This window comes from Agelaius phoeniceus, chromosome 2 (assembly GCF_051311805.1).
Source record: "Agelaius phoeniceus isolate bAgePho1 chromosome 2, bAgePho1.hap1, whole genome shotgun sequence".
NCBI lineage: Eukaryota > Metazoa > Chordata > Aves > Passeriformes > Icteridae > Agelaius > Agelaius phoeniceus.
In genome coordinates, this window is record NC_135266.1 from 2,618,511 (window position 1) to 2,636,826 (window position 18,316).

General features: G+C 40.4%; 2 protein-coding genes across 6 annotated transcripts in view; one reads left to right on the forward strand and one right to left on the reverse strand.

Moving 5' to 3' along the window:
* Window positions 1-516: 516 nt before the first annotated feature.
* PIGP (phosphatidylinositol glycan anchor biosynthesis class P) lies at window positions 517-3,692 on the reverse strand. Its single transcript, XM_054628440.2, has 4 exons — window positions 3,405-3,692; window positions 2,085-2,157; window positions 1,510-1,628; window positions 517-1,234 (listed from the first exon to the last, which is right to left on the reverse strand). Exons 1-4 carry the CDS (start codon window positions 3,484-3,486, stop codon window positions 1,104-1,106), a joined length of 405 nt encoding a protein of 134 aa, XP_054484415.1. The 5' UTR covers window positions 3,487-3,692; the 3' UTR covers window positions 517-1,103.
* Window positions 3,693-3,756: 64 nt separating this feature from the next.
* Window positions 3,757-18,316, forward strand: part of TTC3 (tetratricopeptide repeat domain 3) — an 84,680-nt gene continuing 70,120 nt past the window's right edge. For 3 of the 5 annotated variants that reach the window (XM_077193175.1, XM_054628425.2, XM_077193185.1), the window contains exons 1-7: window positions 3,757-3,847; window positions 5,101-5,189; window positions 8,060-8,105; window positions 10,814-10,946; window positions 14,159-14,243; window positions 16,178-16,231; window positions 16,746-16,869. In XM_077193175.1, the coding sequence (XP_077049290.1) occupies window positions 5,112-5,189; window positions 8,060-8,105; window positions 10,814-10,946; window positions 14,159-14,243; window positions 16,178-16,231; window positions 16,746-16,869 (520 nt within the window). In that variant the 5' untranslated portion in view covers window positions 3,757-3,847; window positions 5,101-5,111. The remainder of the gene's footprint in view (window positions 3,848-5,100; window positions 5,190-8,059; window positions 8,106-10,813; window positions 10,947-14,158; window positions 14,244-16,177; window positions 16,232-16,745; window positions 16,870-18,316) is intronic. The other 2 variants (XM_054628426.2, XM_054628424.2) reach the window with 1 other exon arrangement.

Here is an 18,316-nt window from a genome sequence, read left to right on the forward strand (position 1 = left end):
GGCAAATTCTCAACCATTTATTCATCTTTTAATGAAATAATAACATTTTCAACTCAATTCTCTGCTGAAGTTGGTTACAGGCCTAATAAATTATGAGGTTCTATTCACTGGGTTTTAAAATAGACCTAAATAACATTGAGTCCTGGAGACAACTGAATTTGTGACACTTGGGAGAAAGGAAATAAACAAAAAAAAAATTTAAATTCACTGTTTATAAAACATCTGAGTCACTTAACCTTGGGCATTAACAGCATGGACCCGTCAGTTCCTCTATTTCCAGCTATTCCTTTGAACTTTGTTGTCAGTAATTTCTTAAAAGTAAGTTTCAAAAAGTAAATTCAACACTTGTTTGAGCAAATCTTCTCAACCCACCTCTATTTTTGGTAACTCAGTAAATCTGATATTTTGGGGGTTGGGGGAATCAGCAGATTTGGCTGAATAAGGAATTTTGTGAAGGGAAATGGAGCACTTATCACCTCAACCCAGGAGAAACCTCCCAGAACCACAGGAAAAAGGTGAAGATGGAAAAAACCAGCCACATTTTATTAATATTTACAAAGGCAAATGACATATTTACAATGCAAACACTTCCAGTTAATAATTAAAAGAGATCCTCAAGTCTTTGACTGGCAAAACACATTTTGTCTCCCTGAATTCAAAGAGAAATGGAATTAATTTAGGAATTAAACTCTGCCTGAAAACTGCTTTGTTTCCCTCTCAGAGGGGAATTCCAAGCAGAAAGCTGCAAGCAACAGAACACTTTGCAAACCACTTTTTTTTTTTTTTTTAATTTTTAAAGAATAACCAGATAAAATATTGGGGCATAATTTTCAGAGCAATTCAGGTTATTAAAGTGCATAATATTAATAATATTAATAATATTAAGAATATTAAGAATATTATTATTAATTATAATGATAATGATAATGATGATAATAATGATAATGATAATGATAATGATAATAATAATAATAATAATAATAATAATAAATTTAATTAGAAATTCTGGCTGGAGGAGTTTTTATTTTTAGCTTGGAGAGGTTTTAATTCATGAAACTCTGGGAGTTTTATTGATCTTTTGTCCAAGCAGGTTTCAATAGCAGCTATCTGCTGTTGCAGGTGCCTCTTTCAGGGAGGAAGAACATCCTGTTGACCTCGCTGATGGGAATATCTCTCAGGGCTGGAATTGCCTCCTCCTGGAATTTCTTCTGCTGCTGCTTTTTTGCAAAGTTATCTACAAAAGATAAGGAGAGCATTTCATGGCTTCCAGGTCCTTTTCTTCCCAGAATATTATGTGATTTTATAGTGCAACACCACAAACTCAGCTACTTTAAAGGATGAAAACCCCACCGGGAGTTCCGAAAAAATCAAATATTTGAGTGAAAAAAAAAAGGCTTAAAGGCTTAAAATTTAGGTTTTATTTACAGGCTTAAAATTTGGGGTTTATTCTCTAGAGATTTCCAGAATTCTGAGTGAAGAATCAAGCTTTTCAAAAAGCAATAAAATTACCTGTGATGGTGTGAGTGGAGTTGAGTGGAGCTGTGCTCATCATGTTAATCCCAAAAAGCAAAATGTAACCGATTCCCACAGACACCAGGAGATAAACAGGCAGAGCAACTGCCCAGTACCTGAGAAAAAGGATTTCAAATTTGATATTTAGTAACAAATGCTTAACAACAACTCAGTTTTAATGTTGGTTTTTTATCTGTGATGAGCTTCTCCGAGAGGAAAAGAAACAACACCTCTGATGATGGATCCTGACTCCACTGGAGCTGCTGACAAACCAGCAGATAAATTCCTTTAAAAAGGTGTTTATTTCTTAATTATGGCCTAAAGTTTAGTGCATTTCCTCCAGCAAACTTCCTAAAAGCAAAATGTCACATTTATCCCAAAACATCCCAATATTATTTATTTCATGGCACAACAAAACACTTTCACTATAGTTACATCAAAAAATGCTTCAGAAACATTCCAGCCCTTTATCATCAGGGAAGAATGGATTTAATGCAAGGCCATTACTTAAAAAGAAAAGGTTTTTTATTTGAAAATAGTTAGGATTGAGGAGTTTAATTGGCTGAACTTACTTTTGAGGCCAGTATGTCAGTCCCAGGGAGAAGAGCCAAGTCTCAGGAACATAAGCCCAGATCAGGTACAAAACTGCACAAAAAATTAAAAAGTCACAATAAGACTGATGGTGTTTTAGACTTGTACATTTTGCTTTTATTTAAACTGAAATACCTCTCCCAAGAGATTGCAGAATTTGCCTCTCAGACACAAATCCTGCCCAGTCCTTGGGATCCATTTTATATTTAACATGGAATTTCTGATTTCCTATGGAGGCAGACAAGAATTTATTCCAATTTAAACTCCAGAACAATAAAGAAAAAAACAACAAAACCACTCCCAAACACCTCAATAAAAAGAAGCCAAAGGAACCTGAACAGACATAACATTAAAGCAGAAAATGATCTCACAGAGGACATTAAATGGGAAGAAAACCGGATGGAATTGCAGCTGTAATGAAAAATTATTGAAAATCCTTCCTGATTCTTCCTGGGAGAGGAGCTGAGCTCCCCGAGGGTGCCAAAGACCCACAGCAGGGTCCTGCACTGAAGGATACTTGCAGCACCTTTTTTGGGTTAGAAAAGCGTTTTCCACCCTCCCAAACCTTTGATCCGCAGTGAAATGAGGAACCCATCACACCAGCACTGAAAAGCTGATGGAACCTAAGATATTTCCCTCTGCTGTTGGCCAGATTGACTTAATTATTTATTTATTTATTTATTTATTTATTTATTCATTTCAGTTTTTTGGTGGGGAAGGTAACAAACACCCAGCTCTGCTGGGAGGAAAGGCTGGCACAGCTGGGATTGTTCACCTGCACAGGAGAAGCTTTGGGCTGAGCTCAGGGTGGCCTTGCAGGGCCTGCAGGAGCCCCAGGAAAGCTGGAGAGAGACAATTTCCAGGGCATGCAGGGACAGCACCCAGGGAATGGCTTCACACTGAAACATTACAGGTTTAGGTGGGATGGTGGGGAAAAATCCTTCCCTGAGAGGGTGGGCAGGGCTGGGATGGAATTCCATCCCTGGATCCCTGGCAGTGCCCAAGGCCAGGTTGGACATTGGGGACACTGGAGCAGCCTGGGACAGTGGGAGGTGTCCCTGCCCATGGATGAACTTTAAGGTCCCTTCCAACCCAAACCACTCCATGATTTCCCTTGAGTTAAGCAGATCAACTTTGGCTGTTCTCTAAAGCATTGTCCAGACCATCCCAAAGTAACACCACAACAACCTCCAGCGCTTGGTGAATGTGAAAACGTGCGCGATTCGGGGCAAAAACGGGATAAAACGTGAACGCAGCAAAGCAGCAGCGCGGGGTGACGGATCCGGCTGTGGGATACTCACTGAAGCCAAACCACGAGCCCAAAAAAAGCGCAAATCCATAAATTGCCCTTTCTGGCAACGGGGCCGGAGAGTTCTCAACCATCCCGGGCTGTTCCCTTTAACTTCGCGGGGAGGGCGGAGATTTCCTGGGCAGCTCCTCGGGGGGACCCCCGGCTGCGGGGGCCGCACCCCTCCCTCCTTCCCGCCCTGGGACAGCAGCAGGAGGAGGAGGAGGAAGGGAGGAAGGAAGGAAGGAAGGGAGGAAGGCTCTCCCTACCCCCCGCTCCCGCCTCCGCACCGCCCGCATCCGGCCACGCGCGCAGGCGCACGGCCCGCGGATTGGCCGCTTCCCGTGACGTCAGAGGGCGGGCGACCAATGGGCGGTGCATCCGGTGGGCGGGGCGTGCTGGGGCGGCGGGAGCGGGAGCGGCGGCGGATCGGGATCGGAGCCGTGAGCTGGAGCGGTGCGTGCGCCATGCGGGGATGAATGCAGGAATGGAGGGAAGGAGGGAGGGAGGGAGGGAGGGAGCGGTGGCTGCTCGGCCGCCTTCCCCCGCGCCTTGCCCGGCCCGGAGCCGCCGCTCGCTGCCCGGTCTGTGCCCGGTACCGTGACGGGTGCTCCCGGCCCGCCCGGGGCGGAGCGCGGTGCCGTGCGCCTCCCCGGGCTCTGGCAGTCCGTGCTGGCGGGATAAGGCACGTGAGCGGCCGGCCCGGGCCGTTCCGGGATCGGATGGATGGCGGGGGGGGAGCCTGGGAGCTGCCGGGACGGGGCGGAGTGTTCGGCATCCCGGGGTGCAGCCGCGATTCCCGGGGTGCAGCCGCGATTCCCGGGATGTAGCTGTGATTGTGGGGCTGCCGCTGTGATTCCCGGGGGGTGCAGCCGCGATTCCCGGGGTGCATCCGTGATTCCTGGGCGGGGGGTTGCCGTGATTCCCACGTTTCAGCCGCGATTCCCGGGCATACAGCCACGATTCCCGGGGTGCAGCCGCGATTCCCGGGGTGCAGCCGCGATTCCCGGGATGGTGCTGTGATTATGGGGCTGCCGCTGTGATTCCCCGGGGGTTCAGCCGCGATTCCCGGGGTGTAGCCGGGATGTAGCCGTGATTCCCGGGATGTAGCCGTGATTCCCGGGATGTAGCCGTGATTCCCGGGGTGTAGCCGTGATTCCCAGGGTTCAGCCGTGGTGATTCCCGGGATGCAGCCGGGATTCCCGGGATGTAGCCGTGATTCCCGGGATGTAGCCGTGATTCCCAGTGTTCAGCCGTGATTCCCAGGGTTCAGCCGTGATTCCCGGGATGCAGCCGCGATTCCTGGGGGTTCAGCCGTGATTCCCGGGATGCAGCCGCGATTCCCGGGGTGCAGCCGGAGTGCAGCTGCAGTTCCTGGGATTCAGCCACGATTCCCGGGGGTTCGGCTGTGATTCCCGAGGTGCAGCCGGGATTCCCGGGATGCTGCCGTGATTCCCGGGCTGCTGCTCCCATTGTCCCGGCAGGGATAACGTGCTTCATTCAGCTCTGTTGCCGTGCCGATCAGAGTTAGTCTCTGTCCCAAGCTTCCTGCCGGGCTTAGGCTGGCTGTGCTCAGCATTAAGCTCTGCCGAACTGCTGCACAGTTTTCCAAAACCCAGCCAAGTGAAGTTTAGCAGTGAGATCCTTGGAAGCGTTGGCAGCTGCTGGTTTTTGTGTTTCTGGTGTTCCTCACCCTCCTTTTCTCTCAGGGTGATGTGCCATGGCCGATCCTCTCTCCAAGTCCGACCTCGTTTCAGCCTTGGCTCTCTTTGCTGGTGATCCAACCTACTTTCAGCTGGTAAGTGGGGTTGGAGCTCGATGGGAAGCTGTAACCCTGATTTTTGAAGTTTTCCTAAGCATTCTGATGTTTACATTCTTGTAAGGAACTTTCTCACACGCTTTAGGCAAATAACTCATTGTTTGGCATTCTTTAATGGAGGAGGAGAAATTTGTTTTGTCCAGTGTCAGTGGAGAGGTGGCATTGTCACCCTCCAATCCTCTTCCACTTTTGGAAATCTGTAAATGTTGGAGTCAGAAATGAAAAAGTCCTTGTTTACCCTGAAAAGAGCAGCAAGTTATTTTGTGTCCTGTAGTGACAGGAAACTTGCAGGATGTTCCAGGGGGGTTGTGCCCAGAGCAGCTGGGGCTGCCCCTGGATCCCTGGAATGTTCAAGGCCAGGTTGGATAGTGGGGATGGAGCAGCCTGGCACAGTGGGAGCTGTCCCTGCCATGGCAGGGATGGGATTATATTTAAATTCCCTTCCAATCAAAATCATTCTGGGATTCTCTGATCAGATCTCCAGAGTCACTCCCAGTGCTGATGAACTCAAGCTGCTGTCTGGCCACGATTCCCTTACAAAAACCCCAAAATTGGGGCAGAGCCAGAGCCTGGTCCCGTGCCAGCAGCAGGGGGACATTGCTGAGTGCAGCTCCTGTCACACAACCTGCCCAACCTGTTGGTCCTGTGGCCATTCCCGGGCTGCTGCAGCTCAGCCTGACACTCAGTGCCTGTCCCTGCAGGGATTTCAGCTCTGGGGCCCTGGGAATTCAGCTCTGGGTTCCTGGGGTTTCAGCTCTGGGGCCCTGGGGTTTCAGCTCTGGGGCCCTGGGATTTGAGCTCTGGGGCCCTGGGGTTTCAGCTCTGGGGCCCTGGGATTTCAGCTCTGGGGCCCTGGGGTTTCAGCTCTGGGGCCCTGTGGGATTTGAGCTCTTGGGCCCTGTGGGATTTCAGCTCTGGGGCCCTGGGGTTTCAGCTCTGGGGCCCTGTGGGATTTGAGCTCTTGGGCCCTGTGGGGTATCAGCTCTGGGGCCCTGTGGGATTTGAGCTCTGGGGCCCTGTGGGATTTGAGCTCTTGGGCCCTGTGGGATTTGAGCTCTTGGGCCCTGTGGGATTTGAGCTCTTGGGCCCTGTGGGATTTGAGCTCTTGGGCCCTGTGGGATTTGAGCTCTTGGGCCCTGTGGGATTTCAGCTCTTGGCCCCTGGGATTTGAGCTCTGGGGCCCTGTGGGATTTGAGCTCTGGGGCCCTGTGGGATTTGAGCTCTTGGGCCCTGTGGGATTTGAGCTCTGGGGCCCTGGGATTTCAGCTCTGGGGCCCTGGGATTTCAGCTCTTGGCTCCTGTGGGATTTCAGCTCTTGGCTCCTGTGGGATTTCAGCTCTTGGCTCCTGTGGGATTTCAGCTCTTGGCCCCTGTGGGGTTTCAGCTCTTGGCTCCTGTGGGATTTCCCCTTTGGGTTCCTGGGATTTGAGCTGTTGTTTCCTGGGATTTGAGCTCTGAGATCCTGGGATTTCATCTTTGGGTTCCAGGGATTTGAGGTCTTGGGCCCTGTGGGATTTGAGCACTTGGGCCCTGTGGGATTTGAGCACTTGGGCCCTGTGGGATTTGAGCACTTGGGCCCTGTGGGATTTGAGCACTTGGGCCCTGTGGGATTTGAGCACTTGGGCCCTGTGGGATTTCAGCTCTTGGCCTGTGGGATTTCAGGTCTAGGTTCCTGGGATTTCAGCTCTTGGCCTGTAGGATTTCAGGTCTAGGTTCCTGGGATTTCAGCTCTTGGCCTGTAGGATTTCAGGTCTAGGTTCCTGGGATTTCAGCTCTTGGCCTTTGGGATTTCAGCTCTGGGGTCCTGGGATTTCAACTCTTGCCCTGTGGAATTTCAGCTCTTGGCCCCTGGGATTTCCCCTTTGGGTTCCTGGGATTTCAGCTCATTCCCTGTGGGATTTCAGCTCTTTCCCTTTGGGATTTCAGCTCCGGGTTCCTGGGATTTCAGCTCTTGGCCTGTGGGTTTCAACTTTTATTTCCTGGCATTTCAGCTCTTTTAATTATCATTATTTTTCTCCTTCCTCCTCTGAAGGGTTTGATGTGAATTTTTAATGCCTGTGATTCCATTCAGAATTTATTTCCACCAGTGAAAAATTTTTTGGATGCTTGCTGCTGCCAAAGCAAAATCTTTAAGAGCTCTCAGTTGTCTTTCAAGATGAGCTGATTTTTAAATCACCATTGATTTTTTTTCCTCCTCTTTGTTATTGTGTGTCCTGGCCTGTTAAATCCATGAATTTTATCATTTCTGCATTTCTGTGAAATGATAGTGCAGCATTTCCTGTGATCCAGAGTGTTCATTAAATCACTCATTTAGGATGTTTGCTAAAATTACAGACTTTGTAGGGATCTATCAATAGGAATAAATAATTTCTTATTCAGCTTGAGGTGCTCAAATGGGGTTAAACTCCTTAAAAGTAACATGAAATACTAAATTAACTCCTTTTATTTTCCTCTAGATGGTTTTATTTAAATACACATTCACTGTCAAAATGTAATTATTATTTTTGATTTTTTTTTAAAAAAACCTGTGTTACCTTCTTAAAACTTTGAGTTTAGTTAGGTCCTCTTGAACATGATTTTGCTGCCTGATTTTTTGAATTATGAATTCCTAGAATCTTCTTCTGGTGTGACTGAAAATATTCTTTAAATGAGTAAAGCTTTTCCTGTCCATTCATAACCATTAACCTGTGGCCATTTTTTTAATGGGGATGCAGGTAAATATTCTTTTTTCCTCCAAACAAAATGCTTTCTTTGCTCCTGGCTTTGTTTGCTATTGGCTGTGCAATGTAACAAATGGTAAATATATAAATATTTATATATAAATATGTAAATAATGTGTTTATCTTTAGGATCATGGAAGCTTTGGACAAACAGTGCCACCTAATCCTAAAACAGGTATGGAAACAAAACCAATATTCTTCATTTCTTGGATCTTTGGATTGCTATTTAATTTTATTTTTCCTTATTTTGCCTGAAAATTGGTTCATTATTATTTTTTAGCAGAAGCATTGTTATATTCTGTTACCCTGGAACAATTCTCATCTGTTTCTCCTATTGTACATTAAATATTCAGTAATATTTACAGAAATGCAGGCAATGAATGCTGAGAGGGTGGACATGCAAGGCTGGTGGTTTTAGCTGTGTAGGTCTAAAACCAATTTCCATTTTTTGGGGTTTTTTTTTTTGCAGGGAATGTTTTGCAGTAACAATTCACCAAAAATTCCCAGTTGCAGAAAAACAGATGGCTCAAATTCGAAATTTGATTTTCTGTACCACCCCCTAATTTGTGGGAATAAGCAGATAAACAGTTGGGGAAGGGAAATTTTTGGGTGTGGTTTTTTTTATGGGGCATTTTGTGTATTTTTTGTGGGGGTTTTTTTTGGTGTTTTTTTTGGTGTGGGGTTTTTTTGTGTGTTTTGGGTGGTTTTCTTGGTGTATTTTTTTTTTGCGTAATTTTTTTGCGTAATTTTTTTTGAGTAATTTTTTTGTGTATTTTTTGTGAGTTTTCCCCCCATGTCTTTTTCCCCCTCTCTCACCTTTTTCCCCCCTCTCTTTTCCCTGCCTTGTCTTTTCCCCTGGTTTTTTCCTGTCTTTTCCCCTGTTTTTTCCTCTCTTTTTCCCCATTTTTTCCTGTCTTTTCCCCTGGTTTTTCCTTCTTTTTCCCCATTTTTTCCTGTCTTTTCCCTGCCCTTTTCCTGCCCTTTCTCCCTATTTTTCTGTCTCCTTTTCCCATCTTTTTCCCGTCTGTTATCCCTGGTTTTTTATCCCTGTCTGTTTCCCTGTTTATTTTCCCTTTCCCCCTGTTTTTTTTCCCCCTGTCCTTTTTCCTCTTTCTTCCCCTGAATATTTTCCTGTTTTTTTTTCCTGTTTTTTTTTTCCTGTTTTTTTTTCCTGTTTTTTTTTTCCCTGGTTTTTTTCCTGGTTTTTTTTTTTTTCTGGTTTTTTTTCCTTGTTTTTTTTTCCTGTTTGTTTTTTTTTTTTTTTTCCTGGTTTTTTTTTTCCTGGGTTTTTTTTTTCCTGGTTTTTTTTCCTGGGTTTTTTTTCCTGGTTTTTTTTCCTGGTTTTTTTTCCTGGGTTTTTTTTTCCTGTTTTTTTTCCTGGTTTTTTTTCCTGGTTTTTTTTTTCCTGGTTTTTTTTCCTGGTTTTTTTTTTCCTGTTTTTTTTTTCCTGTTTTTTTTTTCCTGTTTTTTTTCCTGGTTTTTTTCCTGGTTTTTTTCCTGGTTTTTTTTCCTGGTTTTTTTTCCTGGTTTTTTTCCCGTTGTTCTTTTTCCCGTTGTTCTTTTTCCCGTTGTTCTTTTTCCCGTTGTTCTTTTTCCCCTTTTTTTTTTCCCCTTTTTTTTTCCTTGTTTTTTTTTTTCCCTTGTTTTTTTTCCCTGATGTTTTTTTCCCTGTTTTTTTTTCTGTTTTTTTTTTCCTGTTGTTTTTTTCTGTTTTTTTTTCCTGTTGTTTTTTTTTCCTGGTTTTTTTTTCTGTTTTTTTTTTTCCTTGGTTTTTTTCCTGTTTTTTTTTTTTTCCTGGGTTTTTTTTTTCCTGATTTTTTTTTCCTGGGTATTTATAATGCCTAAATAATGATTGATTTTAATATTTATTGGTACTTTATAATGACTGAAATAATGATTGATTTCAGTGTTTATTGGCACTTTGGAATGCCTGAATTAATCCTTTATTTTATTATTTATTGGTATTTATATACCAATATATTAAGTTCTATGAAATATATTTATAATTTATTTATTTATTTATTTATTAAATATTTATTGGTATTTTTTTGGTATTTATAATGCCTGAAATAATGATTGATTTTGGTATTTACTGGTACTTTATAATGACTGAAATCATGATTGATTTTGATGTTTATTGGCACTTTGGAATGCCTGAATTCATCCTTTATTTTAGAGTTTATTGGCACCTTGGAATGCCTGAAATAATGATGGATTTTGGTATTTATTGGCATTTTGGAATGCCTGAATTCATCCTTTATTTTAATATTTATTGGTATTTATATACCAATATATTAAATTTTATTTATTTATTTATTTATTTATTTGGTATTTATAATGCCTGAAATAATGATTGATTTTGATATTTATTGGTACCTTGGAAATTCATGAAATAATGATTGGTTTTAATGTTTATTGGCACTTTGGAATGCCTGAATTCACCCTTTATTTTAGTATTAATTGGTAATTCTTAATGCCTGAAATAATGATTGATTTTGGTATTTATTGGCACCTTGGAATGCCTGAATTCATCCTTTATTTTAATATTTATTGGTACTTTATAATAACTGAAATCATGATTGATTTTAATGTTTCTTGGCACTTTGGAATGCCTGAATTCATCCTTCATTTTAATATTAATTGGTAATTTACAATGCCTGTAATAATGATTGATTTTGGTATTTACTGGCACTTTGGAATGCCTGAATTCCTCCTTTATTTTAATATTAATTGGTAATTAATAATGCCTGTAATAATGATTGATTTTGGTATTTTCTGGCCCTTTGGAATTCCTGTAATAATGATTGATTTTGGTATTTTCTGGCCCTTTGGAGTCCCTGAATTCACCCTGGAATTCCCATTTGTTTTATTTTGCCCTCCCAGGAGTGGATCCCTGTGAGGTGTGGTGCAGCAAACCCGTGGAAAAATTGAGGGAAATTTGCAACGTGATCAAAATCAGGATTTTCTGGTGTGCTCTCTTCACCAGGGAAAGCACTTCCTTTGTGGACACTTTCTGGTGAGAATCCCCAATTCCTGAGGGCATTGCCCTGCAAATCCTGCACAATTCCTGAGGGCATTTCCCTGCAAATCCTGCACTTCTCCAAGGGCATTTCCCTGCAAATCCTGCACAATTCCTGAGGGCATTGCCCTGCAAATCCTGCACTTCTCCAAGGGCATTTCCCTCCCAATCCTCCACTTTTCCAAGGGCATTTCCCTGCAAATCCTGCACTTCTCCAAGGGCATTTCCCTCTAAATCCTGCACTTCTCCAAGGGAATTTCCCTGCAAACCTTCCCACTTTTCCAAGGGCATTTCCCTACAAATCCTCCACTTTTCCAAGGGCATTTCCCTACAAATCCTCCACTTTTCCAAGGGCATTTCCCTGCAAATCCTCCACTTTTCCAAGGGCATTTCCCTGCAAATCCTGCACTTTTCCAAGGGCATTTCCCTGCAAATCCTCCACTTTTCCAAGGGCATTTCCCTCCCAATCCTCCACTTTTCCAAGGGCATTTCCCTGCAAATCCTCCACATTTCCAAGGGCATTTCCCTGCAAATCCTGCACTTTTCCAAGGGCATTTCCCTGCAAATCCTGCACTTTTCCAAGGGCATTTCCCTGCAAATCCTGCACTTTTCCAAGGGCATTTCCCTCCCAATCCTCCACTTCTCCAAGGGCATTTCCCTCCCAATCCTCCACTTTTCCAAGGGCATTTCCCTGCAAATCCTGCACTTCTCCAAGGGCATTTCCCTCTAAATCCTGCACTTCTCCAAGGGAATTTCCCTGCAAACCTTCCCACTTTTCCAAGGGCATTTCCCTGCAAATCCTGCACTTTTCCAAGGGCATTTCCCTCCCAATCCTCCACTTCTCCAAGGGCATTTCCCTCCCAATCCTCCACTTCTCCAAGGGCATTTCCCTCCCAATCCTCCACTTTTCCAAGGACATTTCCCTCCCAATCCTCCACTTTTCCAAGGGCATTTCCCTCCCAATCCTCCACTTTTCCAAGGGCATTTCCCTCCCAATCCTCCACTTTTCCAAGGGCATTTCCCTCTAAATCCTCCCACTTTTCCAATGGAATTTCCCTCCCAATCCTCCCACTTCTCCAAGGGCATTTCCCTCCAAACCTTCCCACTTCTCCAAGGGCATTTCCCTCCCAATCCTCCACTTTTCCAAGGGCATTTCCCTCCCAATCCTCCACTTTTCCAAGGGCATTTCCCTCCAAACCCTCCCACTTTTCCTTGTTCCTGGGAAAATTCCATGGGTGCTTCCAGTGAGGCTCCAACTGGTGCAGAAATGTTGGACTTGGTTGAGGTCAGAAGTTCTTGAATCCACAGGAAAAAAAATATAAAAAATTAAGATGGATTTTCTGAAGTTTGGAATCTTTGGGATATTTTGGAGTTTGGAATCTTTGTGATATTTTGGAGTTTGGAATCTTTGTGATATTTTGGACTTTGGAATCTTGGGGATTTTGGACTTTGGAATATTGGGGATTTTGGAGTTTGGAATCTTTGGGATTTTCAAATCCTTGGGATTTTGGAGTTTGGAATCTTTGTGATTTTGCAGTCTTTGGGAGTTTGGAGTCTTTGTGATTTTGGAGTTTGGAGTCTTTGTGATTTTGGAGTTTGGAATCTTGGGGATTTTGGAGTTTGGAATCTTGGGGATTTTGGAGTTTGGGAACCTTTGGGGATTTTTGGGGATTTTGGAATCTTGGGGATTTTTGGGTTTGGGAGCCTTTGGGGACTTTGGAGTTTGGGGACCTTTGGGACTTTGGAGTTTGGGAACTTTTGGGGACTTTGGAGTTTGGGAACTTTTGGGGACTTTGGAGTTTGGGAACCTTTGGGACTTTGGAGTTTGGGACCTTTGGGACTTTGGAGTTTGGGATCTTTGTTTGGGGATTGTGGAGTTTTGGGAACCTTTGGGGATTTTTGCGTTTGGGAACCTTTGGGGATCTGGAGTTTGGGACCTTTGGGACTTTGGAGTTTGGAACCTTTGGGGATTTTTGAGTTTTTGAACCTTTGGGACTTTGGAGTTTGGGACCTTTGGGACTTTGGAGTTTGGGACCTTTGGGACTTTGGAGTTTGGGACCTTTGGGACTTTGGAGTTTGGGACCTTTGGGGATTTTGGAGTTTTGGGAACCTTTGGGGATTTTGGGGTTTGGAACCTTTGGGGATTTTTGAGTTTTGGGATCTTTGGGGATCCTGGAGTTTGGAACCACTGGGGATCCTGGAGTTTGGGAACCTTTGGGGATCCTGGAGTTTGGGACCTTTGGGGATCCTGGAGTTTGGAACCTTGGGGATCCTGGAGTTTGGGACCTTTGGGACTTTGGAGTTTGGGATCTTTGGGGATTTTTGAGTTTGGGATCTTTGGGGATCGTGGAGTTTGGAACCACTGGGGATCCTGGAGTTTGGGATCTTTGGGGATTTTGGAGTTTGGGATCTTTGGGGATTTTGGAGTTTGGGATCTTTGGGGATTTTGGAGGTTTGGGAACCTTTGGGGATTCCGGAGTTTGGGACCTTTGGGGATCCTGGAGTTTGGAACCTTGGGGATCCTGGAGTTTGGGACCTTTGGGACTTTGGAGTTTGGGATCTTTGGGGATTTTTGAGTTTGGGATCTTTGGGGATTTTTGAGTTTTGGAACCATTGGGGATTTTTGAGTTCTGGAACCATTGGGGATTTTGGAGTTTGGAACCATTGGGGATCGTGGAGTTTGGGAACCATTGGGGATCGAGGAGTTTGGGAACCTTTGGGGATCCTGGAGTTTGGGATCTTTGGGACTTTGGAGTTTGGAACCTTTGGGACTTTGGAGTTTGGGATCTTTGGGATTTTTGCGGTTTGGGAATCTTTGGGGACTTTGGAGTTTGGAACCTTTGGGATTTTTGAGGTTTGGAACCTTTGGGGATTTTTGAGGGTTGGGAACCTTTGGGGATTCCGGACTTTTGGAACCTTGGGGATTTTGGAGTTTGGGAACCTTTGGGAGTCTGGGAAGCTGAAATTTGGGGAGTATTTCAGTATTTTTGTCGATGCTGACATTTCAAAAGCAGCAAAATTTTCCATCTTTTCTTCTTTTAATGATTATTATTTTTCTCCTTCCTCCTCTGAAGGGCTGGACGTGAATTTTTAACCATTTTCAGATCTAATCCCTCTAAATATTCATAATTCAGAGCCTGTCACAGCTTGGTGTTTGTCTAAATAACAATTCCTTCTGTTAAATAATAATTCCTTCTGTTTTCCAACAGTTTGATGTTCCTGGACTGGAACATGAAGAAAGTTTATGAGTTCAATGTTATGGAAGACCTTGCTGATTTAATTAAAAAAGTTGTTGTAAGTCCTGGATTTTAAATTTCAAATTTCGAAATTTTCAAATTTAATTAAAGATTAATTTTTTTCTTTTCAAATTTAATTTTAAATTAATTACAATTAATTAAATCTGTCCCTTAAGCATCATCTAATCCTGAATTAGACATTTCCTTTTGCTGAAGACATAATTATCAATTATTTGATAATTAGGAAATTGTGGCTTTATTCCAGATGGGATCATTCAGGAAATATTTGCAGTCAGAAATGAAGTTGGTGGATGAATGACTTAAGTAAATTTTTTTTCCCTTATTTCAACAAACAATATTTTAAATTTGCTTTTGCTGACTTAGAAACAGAATAATGGAGAGGAGGACGTGAGGAATTTGTTCCATTTGTTGTGGGTTTTATTTTAAATTTCGGTGATAAAACATTTCTTACTTTATTTCTTGAAATTGTGTGTCCAACCCCAAGCTACGTATTTTATTTTATGAATTTAGGTGTATTTTATTTTATAAAAAATAGGTGTATTTTATACATATTTTTATAAATATGTATAAAATATATTTTATAAATATAGGTGTATTTTATAAATATAGGTGTATTTTATTTTATGAATTTAGGTGTATTTTATTTTATGAATTTAGGTGTATTTTATTTTATAAATACAGGTATATTTTATTTTATAAATACAGGTATATTTTATTTTATAAATATAAGTGTATTTTATTTTATGAATTTAGGTGTATTTTATTTTATAAATATAGGTTTATTTTATTTTATGAATTTAGGTGTATTTTATTTTATGAATTTAGGTGTATTTTGTTTTATGAATTTAGGTGTATTTTTTATTTTATGAATTTAGGTGTATTTTGTTTTATGAATTCAGGTGTATTTTATTTTATAAATTCAGGTGTATTTTATTTTATGAATTTAGGCGTATTTTATTTTATAAGTTTAGGCGTATTTCATTTTATGAATTTAGGCGTATTTCATTTTATAAATTTAGATGTATTTTATTTTATGAATTTAGGCGCATTTTATTTTATGAATTTAGGTGTATTTTATTTTATGAATTTAGGTGCATTTTATTTTATAAATTTAGGTGTATTTTTTATTTTATGAATTTAGGTGTATTTCATTTTATAAATTTAGGTGCATTTTATTTTATAAATTTAGGTTTATTTTATTTTATAAATTTAGGCGCATTTTATTTTATCAATTTAGGCTCATTTTATTTTATAAATTTAGGTGTATTTTATTTTATGAATTTAGGTGTACTTTATTTTATAAATTTACATGTACTTTATTTTATAAATTTAGGTTTATTTTATTTTATAAGTTTAGGTGTATTTTATTTTATAGATTTAGGTGTATTTTATTTTATGAATTTAGGTGTATTTTATTTTATGAATTTAGGTTTATTTTATTTTATAGATTTAGGTGTATTTTATTTTATGAATTTAGGTGTATTTTATTTTATGAATTTAGGTGTATTTTATGTTATAAATATAGGTGTATTTTATTTTATTTTATAAATTTAGGTGTATTTTATTTTATAGATTTATGTGTATTTTATTTTATGAATTTAAGTGTATTTTATGTTATGAATATAGCTATAACACATTTCTTATTTAATTCCTCTTCATTTTCTGGGTTGTAGATCCAAGAGTAGAGTAGATTTGGAGGAGCAGATTTTGGGGTGTCTCAGCTTTGGGGTTCTTTGGGGTTTTGGGAGCTGCACAAGGGCTCGGAGGGGCAGAATTTCCTCAGCAGATCTCACAGGAATCCTCTCTGCTCATTTATTTCTCAACAAAAATCAGGAATGCAGCTGCCCCAGGGATGGTGGATTCCAGCAGATTCAGATTCACTGAGCTGCACCTGAGCAGGCAGAAATTCCAATTATCTCCTCTCAAGAATTGATTTTTAATTTGTTTTTTTTTTTTTTATCCTTGTTGCAGAACATCCCCCATTTCATCAGTGGCATCCTGAGGATTGGCACTGGGATAGAAAATGTGAGTTTCTGGAATGGTTTGGGAGAGTCTTTCAATAATTTCAGTCATCACAAGGAGTGAATGGGAATCACAAGGAATTTCTGGGCTCTGGAGAAGGGAGAAAGGGAAGTTTCTAAACCAAATTCAAGGGGGTTTTTATTATTTTCTTTAATAAGTTCAATCAATCATCACAAGAAAGTTTCTAAATCAAATTTTCAGGGGTTTTATTTTTTAATAATTTCAGTCATTACCAGAATGTTTCTAAACAAATTTTTCAGGTTTTTTGTTATTTTTCAATCATTTCAAAAGCTTCTAAATGCAATTCCACCATTTGAATTCTTCCTGTTGCAAGTCCGCTCTGATTTTGTGGCTGTGCTGTGCTGGAGCTCTGGGGATAATTCAAATATTTGTATTTATTTATTGCTGTCCATTTGAAAATCAGCTGAACAGAGGCAGAGGGGAGAGCCCCAAGGCTTTGCTGTGCCAGTTCATGACTTTTCCTCGATTTTCTGTGGTTTTTCCCCAATTCCACCAGGGCCAGTTCCACCTTGGAGAGGCGCTGGACTGGGTCAGGTGTGTGGGGGACTCCAGCATGCTGCAGGACCTGGAGCAGATGGGCGACTTTGGCAGGGTCATCCTGGCCATGTTCTTCTCTGAGTGTGAGTGGGCACCCTGCAGAGGGCCAAAAATGGGGAAAAATATCACTGTTCTCTTCTGGAAAGCATTAAATCTGCTTTTATTGCCATCCCAGGCTTCTCCAAGGGCATTTCCCTGCAAATCCTCCACTTCTCCAAGGGCATTTCCCTCCCAATCCTCCACTTTTCCAAGGGCATTTCCCTCCCAATCCTCCACTTTTCCAAGGGCATTTCCCTCCCAATCCTCCACTTTTCCAAGGGCATTTCCCTCCCAATCCTCCACTTTTCCAAGGGCATTTCCCTCCCAATCATCCACTTTTCCAAGGGCATTTCCCTCCCAATCCTCCACTTTTCCAAGGGCATTTCCCTCCCAATCCTCCACTTTTCCAAGGGCATTTCCCTGCAAACCCTCCACTTTTCCAAGGGCATTTCCCTCCCAATCCTACACATTTTCCAAGGGCATTTCCCTCCAAACCCTCCACTTTTCCAAGGGCATTTCCCTCCCAATCCTCCACTTTTCCAAGGGCATTTCCCTGCAAACCCTCCACTTTTCCAAGGGCATTTCCCTCCAAACCCTCCACTTTTCCAAGGGCATTTCCCTCCAAACCCTCCCACTTTCTCCACTAGGAAATTATTTTTATTGTCATTATAATTATCGTTAGCATTATTATATTTTATCATATGTTAATATATAATATATAATTCTATATAATTTATATATATATATATAGCCTATATTATATAATATATAATTATATAATATTTTACAATTATATATAATTATGATTTACAAGATATGTTCTATAGTTGTATATAATTATAGAATAGATATCAATAATAGTGATTATATATAGTATATATATTGTATATACTATTATATACATAGTATATATATTGTATATACTATATTGTATATTGTATATATACTATATATATTGTATATACTATATTGTATATTGTATATATACTATATATATTGTATATACTATATTGTATATTGTATATATACTATATATATTGTATATAGTATATATATTGTATATACTATTATATATAATTATATAAAAATATAATTTTATTATAATTCTATGTAATTATATTATTATATATAATTATATAAAAGTATAATTTTATTATACTTTTATGTAATTATATAATTATATATTAAGTATAATTTTATTATACTTTTATGCAATTGTATAATTATATATATACTTAGATAAAATTATAATCTTATAATTTTATGTAATTATATATATCATATATATAATTCATATCGAATTTATTATATATTGTCATTTATACAATATATATAATGTAGATTATAAAAATTATATAATATATAATATGTTATATATTATATATTATGTAGGATATATAAATATATATATTTATATTTATATATTTATTTTATATATATATAATGTATTTATATATTATATATAATTTTTATATATTTTTATGTAATTAT